Source organism: Bos grunniens, chromosome 29 (assembly GCF_055505025.1).
Source record: "Bos grunniens cultivar Pamir isolate PY7600 chromosome 29, Bosgru_T2T1.0, whole genome shotgun sequence".
NCBI classification, from domain to species: Eukaryota; Metazoa; Chordata; class Mammalia; order Artiodactyla; family Bovidae; genus Bos; species Bos grunniens.
This window is the reverse complement of record NC_141193.1, coordinates 27,279,038-27,300,534: the sequence shown is the minus strand read 5'-3', so window position 1 is coordinate 27,300,534 and position 21,497 is coordinate 27,279,038. Positions and strand designations below refer to the sequence as shown.

Sequence of the window (21,497 nt, the reverse complement as noted above, 5' to 3'; positions counted from 1 at the left end):
TACCTCCACTAGCTTTGTTCGTAGTGATACTTCCTAAGGCCCACCTGACTTCAGACTCCAGGATGTCAGGCTCTAGATGAGCAATGATATGACGCTGAAAGATGAATGCCCCAGAATACCCCAATATGCTACTGGAGAAGAGTGGAGAAATAATTCCAGAAAGAATGAAGAGATGGAGCCATAGTGAAAACACACCCAGCTGTGGATGTGAATGGTGATGGAAGTAAAGTCCAATGCTGTAAAGAACAATATTGCACAGCAACCAGGAATGTTAGGTCCATAAATTAAGGTAAATTGAAAGTAGTCAAATAGGAGATGGCAAGAGTGAACATCAACATTTTAGGAATCAGTGAACTAAAATGGATTGGAATGGGTGAATTTAATTCACATCACCATTGTATCTACTATTGTGGGCAAGAATCCCTCAGAAGAAATGGAGTATCCCTCATAGTCAACAAAAGAGTCTGAAATGCAGTACTTAGGTTCAATCTCAAAACTGACAGAATGATCTCTGTTCATTTCCAAGGCAAACCATTCAATATCACAGTAATCCAAGTCTATGCCCCAATCACTAATGCCAAAGAAGCTGAAGTTGAATTGTTCTATGATAACAAGATGTTCTAGAACTAACACCCAAAAAAGATGTTCTTTTCATCATAGGGGACTGGAATGCAAAAGTAGGAAGTCAAGAGATACCCTGAGTAACAGGCAAGTTTGGCCTTGGAGTACAAAATGAAGCAGGGCAAAGGCTAACAGAGTTTCACCAAGAGAATGCACTGGTCATAGCAAACACTCTCTCCCAACAACACAAGAGAAGACTCAACACATGGACATCACCAGATGGTCAATACTGAAGTCAGATTGATGATATTCTTTGCAGCCGAAGATGGAGAAGCTCTATACAATCAGCAAAAACAAGACTGGGAGCTGACTGTGGCTAAGATCATGAACTGTTTATTGTAAAATTCAGACTTAAATTGAAAAAAGTAGGGAAAACCACTAGACCATTCAGGTATGACCTAAATCAAATCCCTTACAATTATATAGTAGAAGTGACAAATAGATTCAAGGGATTAGATCTGATAGAGTGCCTGAAGAACTATGGACAGAGGTTCGTGACATTGTACAGGAGGCAGTGATCAAGAAAAAGAAAGGCAAAATGGTTGTCTGAGGAGGCCTTACAAATAGCTGAGAAAAGAAGAAAAGCTAAAGGCAAAGGAGAAAAGGAAAGATATACCCATCTGAATGCAACGTTCCAAAAAAATAGCAAGGAGAGATAAGAAAGCCTTCATCAGTGATCAATGCAAAGAAATAGAGGAAAACAATAGAATAGGAAAGGCTAGAGATCTCTTCAAGAAAATTAGATATACCAAGGGAACATTTCATTTAACACTTAGTATACAGCCTCTATTTCATAGACTCAGAAATATAGAAGGCATATACCCAAGGTCACAGAAAAGTAAATACTAAAACTCAGATTTGAATCTAGGACTGTTTAATTCTAAACTCTGTCTTCCTCCTTCGGGATACTGAGAAGAAAGAACTCTTCCAGGGTCTTGCCACCATGGCTGTTTCTGAAACCCTTTTTTTTTTTTTAATTATTAATTGGAGTATCGTTGCTTTACAATGTTCTGTTATTTCTGCTATATAGCAAAGTGAATCAGCCACATGTGTGTGTGTGTGTGTGTGTGTGTATATCCCCTCTTCCTTGGATTTCCTTCGCTTTAGGTCACCACAGAGAATTGAATACAGTTCCCTATGCTATATAATCAGTTCTCATTAGTTATCTAGTTTATACATAGTAGTGTATTTTAGTGTTAAAAGTAACTATGGATCACTATGGGGAAATCAGACAGAAATATTAAAGCAACCAATAGGCCTTTGGAGTTAAATTGTCTTGATTTCAAGGTTTAACAACCAAATTTAGTAGCTGTGCTCCAGACCTTCAGCAAATCACGTGAATCAGAGTTTAATCTTTCTCCAATTGGGAGGATTTGAATATCTTACTCAAACCTATGGTGTCTATAAAATGTTTCCTTCAAATCTGTATACATTTGGAAGTGAAAGGACGTACTATTGGTAACTGGTGGGACAACAGGTACAGAACAAGAGTTGCCAAAGCAAATCAGTCCATACAATCCTCTGTCGAGAATCAGGTTAAGTAAGCTAAATTGCCGAGCACAGAGCCGAGGGTCACAGTCTAATAGATTTCTTTTTTTCTGTGTAAACGAAACATCAAATGGCACAGTGGTTTTTCAACCGGGCCCATTTTGCCTCCCAGAGAACACCTGGACATGTCTAGCTAGAGACATTCTGGTTGTCACACCTGATAGCGGGAATGCTATTGGCATCCAGTGGGCTGAAGCTGGATACGCTACTAAACATCCTCCAGTGCACAGAACAGGACTCTACAAAAGATGGCACTTATGTCAAGGTGGAAAAAAAAACAAAATGTACTTTAAGACAGTGTAACAGAGGGTAGAGAAGGTCTGATGTCAAGGACCTATGTCAAAGGCACAAGTTCACTGAGCTTCTCACAGTTTTATCTGGGTTAGCCCAAACACAGCTCTTCTGAAATCCCCGCCTTGGAACTCAAGAGAAATGGTACATTCTTTTGATAGTTTAATTACTGGAAACAAATTTGCAAATGGGCCTATCACCACTCTGAAAGTATCATCTCATCTCAGAGGCAAACTCATTATGTACAGAAACAAGAGGCCAAGTACCACATACATAATGCAATCTGCATACATTCAAAGAACAGCAAGTGCGCATGCAATCAACACAGGTGCTTCTCTAAAGGTATAAAATTGTAATTAGCAATAATAAAGCCTTCATCTGACTTGCCGTCCCCAGGACATGCTCTGACAATGAGATACATTTAATTTGTAAGCCCTGTGCCTAAAATGAAGGAAGCAACTATTTGGGGAACCAAAGCTCTTTGAGGGAGAATGAGCAATTATCCACAACTATATGGGGATAATTAATTGATCATTCACTCATATTTTTTCACCCTCTCAGATAAACATGAAAGAGATTAAAATTTTAAAAAGCTCTCTTCAGATCAACACTCCTTCCCCACCCCCATTAGGCCAAACTTCAATATTCAGTGCTTTCTTCAGTCTGCTCAGCTTGGCTCAAGAAACTGGCTGTAAGGCTGGATATGTAAACACATTCATCTCAACTCTTAAGGCAAATGTAGCTCATTAAAATACAGTTACAAACAAAACATAATCCTTCTTTCTCTATAGAATGAGTACTTTGTAGTTTGGGTACCCTTCTGAAGGTCTAAAAATTCCAGGAAAGATAATTTTTTTATTATTATTATTCCTAACTTTCTCTCTGCTCCATCAGCCAGCAGATCCCTACCAGGAGAGGTTTGTTCCTGCCCATCACAAGGGTGAATAAGTTCAAACGGCTCCGCAGATCGCTGCTGTTCAGTACAGTGTCCAGCTGGTCTACTGCATGGGCCTCCCAAAATTAGTGACTGTTTCTGGGTTTCCTACGGTGGTATCTCTTCCAAGTGATAGAGGGATAAAAGGAGCATGTTCAGAGGCCCTCCCTCACAAAGATGTCTTTTCTGACACAAGTCGATTCATCAGGGCAGAAAAGTGGTGAGAGACAGGCAGGAGCAATGTCCTCCTGTCATCTCAGATCAGGGAGATAAATTCAAAGTGACCCCAGGCAGGGAGACAGAACAGCCGAGATGGGGAGAGAGTTCAAGAGATAAACCATCTTGAGTTTCTAAAATAAGGAGAAATTTTTCCTTTCTTCTTGGAAAGTCCTTCTCCTCATCTGATTTTTCATCTTTTCAAAACTAATGTTTTAAAGTAAAACAAACAAACAAAAAAACTTTCTTCCCATACAACCTTAGATAGAATTAACCAGACTCAATTTGGAGCTGTTACAGGAGAATATATATAGTCCTATTATATTTATTCAACTAAACTAATAAACTTACTTAAATGTATGTTTGAAAGGGAAAGTGTTAGTCTTGCAGTCATATCTGACTCTTTGAGACCCCATGAACTGTAGACCGCCAGGCTTCTCTGCCCATGGGATTCTCCAGACTATAATACTGGAGTTGGTTGCCATTTCCTTCTTCAGGGCATCTTCCCAACCAGGGGTCGAAGCCAGGTCTCTGGCATTGCAGGCAGGTTCTTCACCACCTGAGCCACCAAGGAAGTCCCAATGTATGTTTAGGGCAGTTTCAATTTCCTACTGTCCAGTGCTGTGTCTGGAGAAGGCACTGGCACCCCACTCCAGTGCTCTTGCCTGGAAAATCCCATGGACGGAGGAGCCTGGTAGGCTGCAGTCCACGGGATCACTAGGAGTCGGACATGACTAAGCGACTTCACTTTCACTTTTCACTTTCACGCATTAGAGAAGGAAATGGCAACCCACTCCAGTGTTCTTGCCTGGAGAATCCCAAGGACAGGAGAGCCTGGTGGCCTGCCGTCTATGGGGTCGCACAGAGTCAGACACTACTGACGCGACTTAGCAGCAGCAGCAACAGTGCCATGTCTGGCACAAAAAAAAAGGGTATAAAATAAAGTTTCAACCAACTGAATTGAAATGATACAGGAACCATATCTTGATGCTATATTGGTGTGTACTTGCTCTGGAGTAGAGTCAGATGCAAGCTCAGATACATACAGGGTTTCCCCAGTGGCTCAGCAAGAATCTGCCTGCAATTCAGGAGACACAGCTTCAACCCCTGGGTCAGGAAGATCCCCTGGAGGAAGGCATGGTAACCCACTCTAGTATTCTTGCCCAGAGAATCCCACGGAAAGAGGAGTCTGGCAGGCTACAGTCCATGGGGTCACAAAGAGTCGGACATGACTGAGCACACACACATGCAGATACATAGTGGTTATCTCATAAGCACTTAGTATTTGCCAAGCATGATTCTCAGGGGTTGGTAATTGGCATATAATGGTATTATTTCCACATATTAATTGGACTACAACTGAAAAAGATGGATACTCATATCTCCATTTTAGAGTCAAGCAAGTGCAGGCACAGAGAGTTGTCTGTGGTCACATCACTAGGAAATGACAGGTGAGAATTCAAAGCAGGCATCCCATCTGTTAAGTCCACATTCTTAACCATTAAGTGATACTAGTGCAAGAGGCTATTTCAGGGAGAACAAAGGTAGAGAAGAGTCCAATGCAAGTTCATGTCATAAGCGGGTACTGGGCTCAGATTAACATATACACACTACTATATATAAAATGGCACAAGGAATTATACTCAATATTTTGCAATAACATATAAGGGAAATAATATGAATTATTCATTTTATATATATATAATTCACTTTGAATAATAATGCCATACTCCTGAAACTAACACATTTTAAATCAACTATACTTTAATTTAAAAAGATAATTTTTAAAAAATCTGGAGAATTCAGGATTTGAGTTCAGAGTTTACCAAGAAATGGCCCTTCAGCAGGCCACTCAGAGTGCTCATCACCTCCTCTGGGTTGTCTTCAACCAAATAGAAGCTGCTCATCCCAAGTTCTAGAGCTCTGTCATGGTCATTTAGTCTCTACTGCTACTGCTGCTAAGTCACTTCAGTCGTGTCCGACTCTGTGCGACCCCATAGACGGCAGCCCAAGTCATGTCCGACTGGACTAAATAGGACACATCAGTGTTTTCCAACCACAGCACTACTGGTATTTGGAACAGATAATTCTTTGTTGTGGAGGGCTTACATCGTGCACTGGAGGATGTTTAGCAACATCTCTGGGCTCAGACCACTAAGTGCCAGGAGCATCTCTCAGCTGTGATGACCAAAAATGTCTCCAGACATTTCCCAATGTCCCCTGGAGGCAAAATCGCCCCCAGCTGAGAGCCACTAAAACACATGTGGCCCCAAGCAGACAGGACAGAGTCAGAGTACACAGTGACCCTAGTCTTCTGTCAACCATACTCTGCCTGTAACAATGGGAAATTATAACTTTTAAAAGTCTCTTGAGCCACATACACTCACCCTTTTCTCTGCCACTGGATGTTGGGAGGACAGGAGGTGATGTCAATGTTCAGCGGTGTGTTACTGCTTGGGAGTCAAGTTTCCTGTGTAATCAATTACTCATTTAGAGGAAAAGAAGTCCAGTTGACCTTTGGACACCATGAAGGTCAAGGGCACCAACCCTCCACACAGCGGAAAACCTGTGTGTGAATTACGGTCAGCCCACCATATACACAGCTCCTCTGTTTCGGTGGTTCCTCTAGATACAGTTCTGCATCCACAGATTTCATAACCTTGGATCGTGTAGCACTGTAGTATTCACTTCTGAAAAAATTCCATATGCAAGTGGACCTGAGGTGTGCAAATCAATGTTCAAGAGTCAACTGTCTTGGTCCTTGTTTTGCTCTAGAACTAGACTATCCTTCATCAGACTAATGTACCCTAGGAGGTGAGAAGAGCAATTATAATCATCTCTATTTAAAACAGCATGCATACGAGACAGAAAGGTTAGGTGATTTAGCCAAAGCCACAAAGCTGGCTCATGTTAGAACTAAGAATCAAGCTCAGACCTTTTATGTCAAACTTGATTATAGGTCCCTGGCAGCCCCAAGGGGGGTAAAGCTGTCACAGGACCAATTAAAGCAGAAGGAAAAGTGAAAACTTCACAACTGCATTCTGATGACTAAATCACCTTGAGGCTAAAGAGGGAGATGTTTGAACATTAGGAATCCTTAAGGTGAAGCAGCCCACAGAGATGATTGGGAAGCAGACTGTGCTGATGAGAAATGAATAAGGGTTCTGCCACACTGCATCCATCTCTAACTTGCACCATTTGGTAAATAATAGATCTAAGCATGCCTGCAAAAACCCACTTGCTAAAATTCCCCAGGGACAGCTGAAGAGTCATGGGAAACATACATCTTCTCTTGCACCAGCTTGTGGGGAACCAGCAGCACATTACATGTTGGCTTCATCTTTACTTCTGCAGCCAAGAACCTCTTTTCCTACCAGGCAGCCATACCTGCCACAATGAAATAGCCAGTGACAAGGACCAGGTAAACAGGAAGGAAAACAGCATTCTCTGAAGAACTGGATATTCTCCTAATCACAGAGGTCAAACCCAAACATCTGACACCCCTGGAGCCACAAGAATGAGATCAGCTTGCTCCCAGTCACAACTGGTTTAGCAGATGAGTCTTTGTGACCAATGGCCAAAATAGTTCCCACTGTTCCATGTACTCACACAGTTTTTGCAAGAGGACAGAGTCTGTAACTTCATGGCTTCTAACCGCATGGCCCCCCGAGTATACTTTTTCAGAAGCTATAAGGCTGAGGTAGGTATGAAGGTGTTTGATCATTCATTTGTTAAACATATATGGCTGCTTTAAACATATATGTTAAACATATATGTTTAGCTGCTAAGTCATGTCCAACTCTTTTGTGACCCCACTGACTGCAGCCCACTAGGCTCTGCTGTCCATGGGATTTCCAAGGTAAGAACACTGTTCCAACAAATGTTCCAAGAAGAACATTTCCTTCTCCAGGGAATCTTCCCCACCCAGGGATCAACTCTGCATTTCCTGCATGGGCACTAAGATCTATTCAATCCTAGTCTGTGGGCTCTGGACACCAGGAAGAATAAGAAAAGGTTTTGATGCAAATATCTTAAAATTTACAGAAGAGATAAACATGCAAATATTGACTTTGGATATGCTGAGGTAACCCTGAGAGTTCAAAACGTAAGAGGAGAAATAAATGACCAATTGTTCCTGGGAGCTTATCAAGCAAAAGGGATGATACTTAAGAAAAGCATTGAAGTTGGAGAAGTTAACCAGGTGGATAAAAGAGGGAAAGATCTCCCCAGTACATGGAACAGAATGTGCAAAGGCACAGATGTATGAAATATTCGAGTAAGTTACAGAATCCTTGAAACTTCAGAAGGGCTACAGCACAGACTATGAGTGGGTAAATGATCAGTCACAGCCAACTTTATCTTCCACTCCATGGAACTAGTTTCTGCTTTACCTCCTAGAAAATGAGGAGCTATTTCTGATTAGGAGAAGAGACACATGGTGAAATTTGCAATGAGAAACATCAAACTCCTGGAAATGTAAGGAACAGACACATAATGCAATCAAGATGGAAAGCAGAGAAGGCTTCCAACAAAAATGCCTAACAGACTGGAGCTTGCAATGGCACCCCACTCCAGTACTCTTGCCTGGAAAATCCCATGGGCAGAGGAGCCTGGTAGGCTGCAGTCCATGGCGTCGCTAAGAGTCGGACATGACTGAGCGACTTCACTTTCGCTTTTCACTTTCATTCATTGGAGAAGAAAATGGCAACCCACTCCAGTGTTCTTGCCTGGAGAATCCCAAGGATGGCGGAGCCTGGTGGGCTGCTGTCTATGGGGTCACACAGAGTCAGACATGACTGAAGTGACTTAGCAGCAGTAGCAGTAGCAGCATATTCCAGTGGGGATGGGGAAGACACATAAAAAATAAACACAAAATATGTTCAAAGAGCTTCAGGTGTGTGGGGGTGTGTATAAAATTCATTTAATCCTATGAGGTGGTACTATTATTATCTGCATTTAACTCATGAGAATACTGTACCAGTCAGAGTTTGATTAGGAAAATAGAAGCCACGTACCTACGGAATCCATATACCTATCTATGGATTCCAGGTATAGGAAAGAGAATTGAAGGTGTTCGTTAATGTTTGGAAGGACCAGGAGAGTACACGCTGGGAAACAACCACCAGTGATCTCAGACTGCAGCAAGTCAGTCAGTGGTTTCAAAACCACACCAGGAAGGCTCTAAAAGTCTAAAGGATCTCTGGGACACTCCTGCCACTGCTTGGAGCTGTAGCAGCAAACATGTCATTCTCAAGAGCTCACTAGAAAATGGTTGTGGCTCCCACATCCACCCAGGTGTCTGGCTATAACTGCTTCCAGAGAACAGGGGCTTCTCCTCTCCTGCCTCCCAACACGTGTCCAAGTGCCTGTCCTTGGCTACCACTAACCTGAAATCATACAAGAAAAATCTGCAAAATATTTTCCCCTGCTTTTCTGTAGTATGATGCAAATGGTGCTTTTAGAAAGAGATGGTGGTGGGGGTGGGGTGCCCAGTCAACAACACAGAATGCAGCACAAAAAATGAGACATGGAAAGTTTAGATGACTTTCCCCAGAACCCCTAAGACTTAAGACCAGAGAAGTTAAGTCATTTGCCAGGGTCACACGGCTCAAAACAAGTAAAGCCAGGATCTGGGACTTAGGCAGTCAGATTACAAGGTTTATCCCTTTTACCACTATGCCAAGATGAGAAATGAAAGAGATGAAGAATACTTACAGGTTTCAGATTGGATGACAAATTAGATGCTGCTGAATTAAAACTATTCTAACCTGTTCTTTTGCCACTCCCGGCAAAAGCCATGTGAAACAGGAAAGAAAGAGGAAAATAAAGCTTAAATACTATAATCCTGATTTTAATGGAATTACAAAAAGCTCTTAGTTAATGGTACCTGGACCTTGAAAACTTTGAGCATACCTGTGACTTCAGTGGCCTAAAGGAAGTGCCAGGACAATCCAGTGAAAAAAAACCCTTTATTCCTGCCCTGGAAGCACAGAGCAGAGATGTCTGGGTCAGGTCCTTGAAGTTGATCTTCTCAGAGAATGTTGCCCTAATAGTTCCAGGATAAAATGGCTTTCCAATGAGATTTCTGTAAAATATTAGTACAACTACTAATAATAAATTCAACAGCCAATATTCCTACTGTTCAGATTAATGTGGCTTTTCCATTTCACAGTCCTTTACTCAGAGCTTTCACCTTGATCAAATTGCTAAGGGACATGAATTTTAAATGCCTCCAAGGCTCAAGTCAAAATGACTCAAATAGATTGTTTCAAAACTTTTGAAAATCCTACAACAATCTATCACAGTAAATAAGGCTAATATTTATACTCAACTGGAATCCTCTATAATGCTTCATTCATTCCATGGCTACTCGGCACCCCCGCCCACTGTTGCCAGGTCCAAAGCTTCAAAGACAACAAAGTGTCCTTCACAGAGACCAGCACTCGGCACACTTTCTGTAAAGGGTCAGACATGAGTATTTTTGGCTTTCCATGTATGATCTACTGTTGCAATTACTTGGCTCTGTCATTGCGGTGTGAAAGCCTCCATAGACAATGTAAACGGATGGACAGGCTATTTCCCGTAAAACACTTTCAAAGACAGGTAGCTGGTTAAATCTTGCTTGGAGGCTGTAATCTGCCAACACTGGTCCAGGCCATTAAACCAAGCTATGAATCCACGATCAGAAATAACAGCATCATCTGAGGGCTTGTTAGAAATGTAAATTATCAGGCCCCACACAAGCCCACTGACTCAGAAACTCCGGGGGTGGCCCTAGGTATCTGTGTTTGAATATGCCCTCCATGCGATTCTGATACACACGAACATTTGAAAACCACTGGTCTAGACCTGCACTGTCCCAATATGGTAGCAACAACCAACAACATAAAGTTTCAGTGCTCACCCGCACTAGCCACGTGTCAAGTGCCCACTAGCCACACGTGGCTGCTGACTCCCATATTAAACATGCTTCCTTCAGTGCAGAAAGTTCTATTGGACAGCACTGGGGTCCAGACAGACACACTGACCAAAAATCGTCAAGTGTCACAGTGGGTACAGCAGTGGACCAAACACAAGTGGAGCGTGAAGTTAGGGACGGTCAGTTCTACAGGTGGGGGAGGGGTCACTGAAGGTTTAGCAATGATGGGGCATGAGCGGGAAGCTACAGTAGACAAAGGTAAGTCAAGGTGAGAGCACTGTGTACAGTGGCACCAAGAAGTAAAGGACGTGGTTTGTTACAGGGACTGTGATTCCTTCACTACGGCTAGAAAAAAAAAAGAGTGTCTGTGGTTAAGAATGGAGAAACAAAACTAGAGAGATGGTGGAACGGAGTCCTGGCACACCTGTGTGCCTGCCACAGGGGTTTGGAGACTTCCTGGTTATTTAAAGTATGATTGATTTGTGCTTACAAAGACCACCCAAGCAAATGCATCCACAGCCTAGGAAAAAGTAAGCAATGTGTTTATCTGATCTATCTCAAGGCTTCTCTAGGTAATTGGCTTATTCTTAGCTACTGGAAGAGAGAAAGGGGGTGAATTCAACCAAAACTGATTTGTCATTAAAAAAGAAGGCATGTAATTATACTCACCTTGACCTGAAGAGCACTGCCTGTCCAAACACACAATGGAAATGGAAAGGTTAGTTAATGACATATTCATTATCTAGCATCCATGAGTTAGTGGCCAGCAATGCCAATGGAAGCACCACCATGGAAGGGCCTCTTTCCACCAACAAGTCGATGGACACAGTTTCTCTCTCCCAAGACGGGAAGCACCAAGGGCAAACGCTATAGGTCCTGAGGCTCAGAGTTCAGATTTAAAAGCTCTATACATCTGATTCACGCAAACCAGGCTGAAAGACCATTTATATAGCAAAAGAGTGTCCCAGAAACATCGACAGTGCAAAGAGAGTTACCAGGAGGTTTCTGGGAATGAACATACTGTGTTCCTAACAAGATGCGCCTGCTTAAAAGAGGGCAATGTTATGTTTTACATAAATGCAATGTTAACACCTGTAAAGAAGAACCATTTAGAAGAAAAGCACAGATGGGGCTCTGGGATCGATTCTTGGTGGGAGAGGAAAAAGGAGGGGTGGGGAGGAATTTCAAAATGGGCCTTACATTCTGTTATGAACCAAAGGGGTTTCAGAAGCTGCTGACCTTTTCACAACAGCATTGATTCGGTCACAGGACAAAAAAAAAAAAAAAAGCCATGGAATGAAAAAAAAAAAAAGCACCTGAGGTTAACAGGTAAAAGCAAACTGAAAGGAAGAAAGAAGTTTGACCTTCAAAGGCTAATATATTGTCAGGCCAACACAACACGGACAGGCATTTATCCCCAAGGTCACTCCCAAGTAGGAGCCGCTATCACCATAGGAAAGTGGACTGGGGTCCTGGCTTGCAGAGCAAATCCTGAGCCCACTACGTGTTCAGTTCCCGAAGGCATAACAGTCAGTTCACCAGCAAGCATGAATCTCTTCCTCTGCTTCTCAGCCCTTCATTGGCAACCTTGCTTCATTCATATTTGGGTCCATTCTTTACAATGGAATCCAGCAACAAGAAGAACCAATATATTCATCAAACTCATTGATGTTAAAAACATAAAGGAAACTGAGAATCACACTTGCAGAAGAAGGAAAAATAAAATCAGTGAACAGAAAAAATAAATTGTCAAAAGGTAGTTACCTAAAGAAAAACAGAGTTGACATAACAAGAAACAGTACAGAAATCTGAAAAAATGGACAAAGTTCAGGTCAGTGAACAGGTTATGTTCCGTGATAAGTAAAAGCCAAGAGGCAAAATGCCTGACAAATGCAGTGGGAAAGGTCGGCTAAGGAAAACAAGAGCTAAAATCAGCACTTTTTTCCAAAACTGCTTAAGAGGCTGATAAGAAAACAACCACAATACGGAGAGGTAGCCACAATCTGAATTACTTTAAATAATTGTATTAACAAGTTCATCAAGTTAGGTAAACTAATTACTTTTCCAGTCCTGAGTTATTTAATCAACATTTTTAAGCCTCTAATATCGTACTGTGCAAAGCAACGGATTCACAAATATATATAAAATATACTCTCTGTGTTCTAGGATTTCGCTTTGCCCTGAGATTAGAGCAGTCGGCAAGCAACTAATTAAAGAATTATAAGTGCTCAAACCAGGAGTTATGCATTTGTTGAATTATGGTTTCATCAGCCCCATGGATGTAAAACTTACTTGGGAAATAAGCCTGTCTAGTGCTTAGTGAGAAGGAACAGACTGTCAGGAATGTCAGCATTGAGGGGCTGAGGAAATAACAGTACCTTAAACTCTATTTCTTCATTAATCTGTCCTAGGGAAGATCTTTCTCAGTTGTTCAAACTGAATTTACAGTGAGAACAGGGAGACAAATAAGGAAATAAAGTTTACAAACTTCATTCCACTCCAAGAATTTCCATCTCAGAGGTTAGGAAAACCTGCCTGGACCCGGCCTGACCACTCTGGGAACTGGAAGAATTTAATCACAAAGCAAAAGCACAGGAAACTCCCACTTAGGACCCTAGTTCCTGCTGGGTCAAATCCAATTACATCACTGAGTTGACAAAGTTGAATTCAACTGAAAATCCCTGTCCCTGGAGCCAACTGAAGAAGCTCTTGTTCGAAAAGGTTGGAAGAATTAGAGCAACAAAATAAAGGAGTAGTGGGTTATAACCCAAAGTACAAAATAAATATTGATGAGCCTTCCTCCCCAAAACACATAACCCCAGCCAAAGCATGAGGAAAAAAGAAAAGACAAATCCCAACTGAGGGATGTTGTATTTAACGCCTGACCAGTATGCATCAAAACCCTCAAGGTCATCGAAAACTGTCATGTTACGAGGAGCCAACGGACAGATGAGGGCTTCCCGGGTGGCTCAGTGGTAAAGAGTCTACCTGCCAACGCAGGAGACGTGGGTTCAATCCCTGTGTCGGGAAGATCCCCTGGAGCAGGAAATAGCAAACCACTCAGGTATTCTTGCCTGGGAAATCCCATGGACAGAAGAGCCTGGCGGTCTAAAGCCACGGGTTGCAAAAGAGTCAGACACAGTGCAGTGACTAACAACAACAAAGGCGAGACATGGCTAAATTTAAGTCTGGAAGTCATTCAAGGACGTCTGAATGAATGTATGGGCTTGACCTGATGACAATGTACCGGTTTTGGTTCATTCATTGTAACAAATGCATCACAGTTCATGTATGGTGCCAATAGGGAAACTGAGAACTCCATGCACTCTCTTTACAAACTCTGAGAGCCTAAAACTGTTGTAAAATCCAAAGTTCATCCAAAGGAAAAAAGAGAGAGGAAACACATCCTTGGCAGGCAGATGATGTAGGACTCATTTAATCCTCTGAGCAACCCAATGTGATAATGGCTGTAATTATTCCCATTTTACAAAGAAGAGGACTAAGAGGGAGGGTAGTTAAGTAACTTGCTCAAGGCCACATGGCTGGTAGTGAGTGGATTCAGATCCAAACTCTCCAATGTCAGAGACCATGCTTTCAGCCACCATGCTGTACTGACCCCAGATCCTAAACTCAGAGTGCTTTTTCATCTGCACACACTTTGTTCCCACCCTGCCCCCTGCAGCCTAGACTGCCTGGTTTCCTCCTTTGCTGCCATTTCTACCACCCAGCCTTCCAGCCATCGATGTTCACCTCTTCCCTCAAGATTAGAAACCAAACTGGCTTCTTCCTAGGCTCTTCTCAACCAATTCTAGGTTTTTCTAATCTTTCCATGCTGATTATCTTCAGCACTGCTATCCCGAAGCCAGGGAGAGGGCTTAGGTCATGTGAGAATCCACTTCAACATGGGCCACAAACCCCGTGGGGGATGGCCAGGGCTCTGCCTGTATCAGGGCACCAAGAGCCTCTTGGGCTGGTCCTAACAGATGCCAGCCAGGACTCTCATGCAGGATAAGTGGGTGAGTGGGCTTCCCATGCCCCTCACTCAAGACAATTCCTGGATGGGGGGAAGAAATGGCACCCCTGGGGAAATTTTCATGGTCTTCAGTGAAAGCCTGGCAGGCATCTGAATACAGCACACAGTCAACATCTGGGATGTGCTCTCAGAGTTGGAACAGACAGAGTAAAGCTCAGGAAGACTTGCAATCCCAGGATGCTTGCTGTATCAACAGAGCTTCTGGTTACAGGAAGGTGTTCATCTTACCTTAGGAAGACAGCAACTGGAAAGTATAGCAGCTACAGTGGCCTATGTCCTCTCTGGGCTCGAATATCAATATGAATGCCAGAGAAGACACAAGACCTAACCCAGAGGTGCTCCCATCAGGTGCCTGGAAGCCCAGCCTCACCAGCAGTGCTGACTCAGTGCATGGGAAAACTCTAAGCTCTGGAGTCACAGGGCTGCTCAACTTCTCTGAGCAGCAGTTCTTAGACTGTAAAGTGGGAGCAATGACTTTTATTTTGCAAAGTGGTTGTCAAGAGCAAACCACTTTGCAGGTGTAAGGCTGGCGCAGTGGCAAGCCTCAAAGGGGGACTCAGGAATTATCAGTGTTCTGGTCTTCGGATTATAGTGATGACTACAGCAGTAGAAATAACTCTAGACATTGAACTTGAAGACAAACACCGGCTTTTTGACTCTTTATTGCATGCCACTACATGTTGGGTGATGGAGAGGATGAGCCAAACAGAGGCGAGCTCCTCAGCTTAGCCTACCATCCTAGGGAGAAGGTGCATCGTAATCAGCAAATTACAATCAAGGGTATTTGCTAAGAAACTGATATAAGTACTAAATACTCTGCATGTGTAACAGACACGAAGATGGACATCTAAGACTGCTCACCTCCCTGCCACTCCCCCCTGCAAGAAGTTCTGGCCACCCAACTGCAGAGTGCAGTCAGTAGGCAACTCCTAGCTGTCAGCTCTTTCCAGGTCCACTTTAGCTGCAGAGAGATGCCTGGTTGGAGAACACTCTCTTCCCAGGGAAGCCTGCACTGAGGGCGGAGCCAAAAGTGGGTATAAAGGCTTAGGCATATTGTCCTAACATGACATACATGTCAACTCTGACATACAACATTTATCCCAGATATTTGATGTATTAGCATTTTAACTTCTCCCTCTGCCCAATCCTTCCTTTCATTTCATAGGTGTTGATCCCTAATAATCACAGGCTTCCCAGGTGGTGCTAGTGATAAAGAATCCACCTGCCAAGCAGGAGACATACATGAGAGATGCAGGTTCGATCCCTGGGTTGGGAAGATCCCCTGGAGGAGGAAATGGCAACCTGTTCCAGTATTTTTGCCTGGGAAATTCCAGAGACAGAGGAACCTGGTGGGCTACAAAAGAGTTAGACACAGCTGAGCACAGCACAGAAAAGACCTCTAATAAATATTTTTGGTCACACACTCCATCTCAAGCATCTGCTTCCAGAGAACCTAAGAAGACAGTCCCTGGTCCATCTCACGGATGGCCAAGAAACCCTGACAACACTGGGAAGTCCAAAAAGGCTTCCCTAAAAAGAAAATTCTGTGGTTGATTTCTGAGTTTGATTAGATCTTAAAGAAGCAAAGAGAAGGGAAATAAGATTGTCCGCCGAGAATTAAACTCGTAAAATCTACATACAGTGGGGTGAGATTAGCCATCTGGGGAAATAAACCTAGAGAATGTAAATGTGACTGAGGAAGTGAGGAGCGCTGAAAACCCCATCAAGGTGATTCAGGAGTCATTTCAAAGAGTGAGAACTGCAGCATGATTGTAGTTCACTAAGCAGAAGGAAGCCTCACCAATGGCATTGTACCTTGTTTAGAGAAAGACTGAACAGAAAGGGAGCTGGGAAGCCAAAGGTGGAAAAGTACTCCAGGGTGACATGGCTCAACACTGGCCAAGCTAAGACCAGTTTGCAGATAGTTTTTTCAAGATGTGGGACAAAAGAGGAGGGGCATATTTCCACCTGCTTTAAATTTTCCAGTATAGGTTTTCCCTGGTAGCTTAAAGAATCTGCCTGCCAATGCTGAAAACATGAGTTTGATCCCTGGACAGGGAAGATCCCACATGCCTCGGAGCAACTAAGCTTAGCAACTAAGCTAAGCAACTAAGCCTGTCATGAGCCACAACAAGGGAACCTGTGCTCTACAGCCTGGGAGCTGCAGCTACTGAGCCCACATGCCCTAGAGCCCTTGCTCTGTAACAAGAGAAGCCACTAAATGAGAAAGAAGTCTGCACACAACTAGAGAATAGCCCCTGATCACTGTAACTAGAAAACGCCCATGCAGCAACAAAGCTCCAGCACAGTCAAAAATAAATATATAAATTACTTTAAAAATAATTCTCCAGCATAGATGTAGCTAGACTCAAGCTCTGTGACATCTCATCTTTCAAAAGAGCCCCTCAGGACTACCCTCATCTTAGCCTATTGTTCAGGCATGCAGTTCTAGGCACCTTCATGCATTATATTATTTACCTTCACTTTCTAGATGGCAAGTATTAACCCATTTTGATTTTGAGGAGACTGAAACCCAGGTTCTTACATTTTAAAGGACTTGCCCGTAGTCCTGTCTGGGAAGAGCATGGGATCTGAACCCTGGTTGGCTGGGCCCTGGGCTGTGGGGATTACAACTGCAAGTTCAGCCCTTGCAAACCTCACCAGAAGCCTCCTGTTAATCCTAGCTCTAGGGGATGGGTGGGAAGAAGGAAGGGCAGACAAGGTGGGTTGGGAAGTAGTTAGCAAACTGAATGTCCTTTGCCATTAGAAAAACACCAAGGAAAATGAACATAATTGTCTAAAAGATGGGACACACAAACATCCATAAGAATAAATGGAAATAAACAATGGATGAAACTTCCAAAGAAACTTCCTCAGAGAAGGAGTAGTATGGAGTGAGCGGAAGACTGTTGCTTTTTTATCATGAGCCACGTACTGCTATGTCACTTCTAATATATAAAAGCTGTACTCTGATAAAAATGGAATTGAAACAGGAGGGAAGGGGGCAGGGCACAACTTTTGAAAGAATGACATAATCCGAGGACACAACAGAAACATTAGAGTCAAATGGTTCTAAGACGGCAGATGCGGCAACTTTGACTTTGCCTGGTCTGCCATCTTGGAACTAACCTTCGGTATATCCTCACGGTAATACATCCACAAGCTAAATGACACATCCAGAGGAGCTACGACAGTTCCAAGGCCAACCACCAAAGACCAAAAGCTGGCACTGGTCCAATTCCTAGAACTCTCTGCCCCTTCCCCAAAATGGCTGGAATAATCCTCCCAATCGTTATAGTCTATGAAATTATCCAGTGAATAAAAGCTAACCACACCACATTTTGATGCCACACTCACCCTCTACAACAGCCTACACTCTGTGGACTGTGTTTCTCTCTCAACAGATCTACTTCTTAGCTATCACTCTGTCGCTCACTGAATTCTTTCTGTGATGAGACATCAAGAACTTGGGCTTCATTAGGTCCTGAAACCAGATCTGTGGTCTCAGTTGGAAGACCATGGGTTCTGGTTGGGTTCCAATCCAGGCCACATAGTTTAGAGTCCCAAGCAGGGTTTCGGCCAGGTTTGAGCCCTGGCCAAGTGGGTTCAAGTCCCAAAGTGGGTTTTGGCTGGGGTCAAGTCCCAATCTGAGGTAAAATGTTTCAAAATTAGTATGAAGTTCAATGCTCTATGAAGAGAATAAACGTTTCTGTAGCACAGTCTGAAAGACATGCCCTCAGTCCACTCCTCTGAATACTTTATACCTAGATTGAGCCAGGATAATAAACAGCTGCAGTCCTGGAACACAAGGACAGAACTGGCATGTCAGCAGGGCCCATTCTGGGGAGACGGGACTCTAGTGCCCATTCAAGAACAGCCACCTCCGAGAATTCCCTGATGATCCAGTAGTTAAGACTCCACACTCCCAATGTAGTAGACAGTTTCTGTTCCTGGTCGGGGAACTATGATCCTGAATGACATGACCAAAAAAATTAACAAATTGTTTTCAGTTATTTAAAAAAAAAAACATCCAATCACCTCCTGACCCAGGAGGTGGGGTAGTATATTATCCAGATGGGAGTGACCAGCCTACCAGATCTGGATACTATGAAAACCTTCATCTGAGCACATGCTCGTTAAGGAACCCTCTGATCATTTTTCCTTCCCTTCAAGGTGAGAATATCCTGGTCTCTCTCAGAAAGATGTCTAACCTGCCTGACAATTACTGTAAATTATTGAATTGACATTCTGAGATAGTATATATAATCAAGTCCTACAAGCATGTCAAATATAAGCCTGTCCCGAAGAGATAGAGCTCTGCTCAGTAAACTGGTAAAGTCAGATGTCTGAAGCAAGCAGCAAGAGGCAGACCCTGGGAGGCAGTGACTTATATCAGAGGAATCGCTACCTTGCATGTGAACTCTGGGTAACCCTATCACGCATCTTTCTGCTGGTGAAACCCTCTGCTCCACTGTAAGGCCCAGTCTTGTCCTATGAGATACTATGAAGTCGAATTAAGGCTTGGGGTCTTATTTTTCTCTTCTCACCTCACAGTGAGCACTGGGAACACAGGTAATGGTCCTTTCATCTTCATATCATCAGCACTTTGCACTAATAATAAGCGCTTTGCACATCTAATAAGCAGACAACCTTCAATAAATATTACTTGAATTTGTTACTTCATTCATTTATAAATGAAGAATGAACAAATGGAGTGATGTTACATTCCATGAGGCTCCTAGAAGTTGATGTGAGATGATTAGGGGTTCAGTGTCAAGGAGAACACTGAATCAGGTGTACTTGAGTTCCAGGATTTCTGCTGGTGGCAGTTCTGGGTCAGAGGCAGTCATTACTGGGACCCCGGTCACTTGTAATGACTACAATAGCAAAAGCACAAAGGTTTGGAACATATGAAATAAACACAAGGCTTAGGACATCAAAGTGTTCATAAACTTTCACCTCCCACCAACCAAATTATCTCATTTGCATTTTACTCGATATTTTGAATTGCCTCCGTTGATGGGACCTTGAGAGCAGCAGTATTTTAGGAATTCATCTTCCCCTCCACATTATTCACCACTTGCCCTCTCGGGTGCCCAAGGTCAGTGAGTTAGCAGAAGAGCTGACCCTACAAGACAACAGAAAGTTCAATAGGCCCAGGCCCTGGTACGAACCCACTGACTGATACACGTGAGGGTGATCATGGGTATCCTAACAAGCACTTGTTCCTATAAACCTACTCATCTTCCCCAACTTCTGTCCACAGTTGTTATCATTTTTCCTGATTAACGTGTTGCCCACATTTTTCATTAATTTACTCACTCACTCATTTATTCAGCAACACTCTCTTCAGCACCTACTACATACCAGGCTTTGTAAATATTTCTATACTGCAACTTTTTCCCCAAGACACTCACAGTCTAGATGCCATATACCAGAAGGAAATGTAAAACATTCAGATGTCATTTTTAATTTCCTAGTATTCTTTTACAAAGAATCATGTAGACAAAATCCTTTGATATTTAAATCAATCAAGGAATATTTATTGAATTTTCCCACTAAATGATTAGCATGAATCCAATCTTCACCATAGAAAAACTTTAAGATGTAGTTCTTATCTTCAACACATTTTCAGTGAAGTAGGTTAGACAAGTCAGCATATATGAAACAATAAGCAAGCAATGTAAGAAGTTTCAAAATGCGTGAGCCAATTTCTGACTATTTGGAGACTCATGGTATAATTACTGTAGCAGTCAGGAGAAGGCAAGTGGGAATAGTTTAGTGAGAGCTGGTGAATTTGACCTCCTCCACTGGAGCCTGAGGTATGTTTTTTCATTCCTATGGCATCTCTCACCCCTACCATAAAAGAAGACGGTTGGTTGTCTTCAGTGATTTAATAAAGTCACTTTCAGTTCTGAATTCCTTGGTATGTCTCTTGCACAAGTCATCTAAGGTTTCATTTTAGGGCATGAACTTTATCTGAGCCTCTGCACTGGGTTGGCCAAAAAATTCATTTGGGTTTTTCCATAATGTAAATCTTTTGGCCAAACTGATAGATAAACCAACAAGGATATTGCTGTTTACATTTACATCTGCTGCAGTCAGTCAGAAAGAGAAATATCATATATTAATGCATGTATATGGAATCTAGAAAAATGGTACAGATGAAGGATTCCCTGATGGCTCAGATGGTAAAGAATCTACCTACAATGCAGGAGACCCGGGTTTGATTCCTGGGTTGGAAGACATCCTGGAGAAGGGAATGGCTACCCACTCCAGTATTCTTGCCTGGAGAATTCCACGGGCAGAGGAGCCTGGTGGGCTACAGTCCATGCGGTTGCAAAGAGTCAAACACGCTGAGCGACTAACACAACTTGGAATCTGGAGAAATCGTGCAGATGAACCTATTTTCAGGGCAGGAATAGACATGCAGATGTGGAGAAGAGATACTTGGACACAAGGGTGGAAGTAGACGATGGGACAAACTGGGAGATGAGGATTGATATATATATACCACCACGTGTGAAATACAAAACTAATGGGAAGCTGCTATATAGCACAGAGCGCAGCTTGATCTCTGTGATGACCTAGAAAGATAGGCTGTGGGGGGTTGGAGGAAGGCTCAAAAGGGAGGAGATATGTGTATACATATAGCAGATTTACATAACTGCACAGCAGAAACTAGTTCAACATGGTACAGCAACTACACTCCAATAAAAAATAAAATTTAAAAAATTTACAATGTAACTAAATATACGAAGTCTTAACTATATTTGTGAAGTTATAAAAATCATCTTAGACAGCAGACCACACCTTAACGTTGAAAATTGCTTGTTTTACACTGGACATCTAGACCTTATGATCATTGCTCTTTAATTTGAAGACTGAAGGATGTGATAGAATTACTCACTGTTAAATCATAATTGCATAGCACC

The 21,497-nt window shown here is 42.7% G+C and overlaps 1 protein-coding gene across 38 annotated transcripts in view; it reads right to left on the bottom strand.

Annotated features, from left to right (window-relative positions):
• The window catches only part of NELL1 (neural EGFL like 1), a 1,048,536-nt gene that overhangs the window by 672,895 nt on the left and 354,144 nt on the right, over positions 1 to 21,497 (bottom strand). Inside the window, exon 13 of one of the 38 annotated variants that reach the window (XM_086385591.1) lies at positions 18,510 to 18,532. The exons of 34 other annotated variants lie outside the window; for them this stretch is intronic. In XM_086385591.1, the coding sequence (XP_086241717.1) occupies positions 18,525 to 18,532 (8 nt within the window). In that variant the 3' untranslated portion in view covers positions 18,510 to 18,524. Of the gene's footprint in view, positions 1 to 18,509; positions 18,533 to 19,224; positions 19,440 to 19,649; positions 19,691 to 20,751; positions 20,967 to 21,497 lie in introns of those variants that run through there. 3 more of the 38 variants (XM_086385587.1, XM_086385588.1, XM_086385575.1) reach the window with 3 other exon arrangements.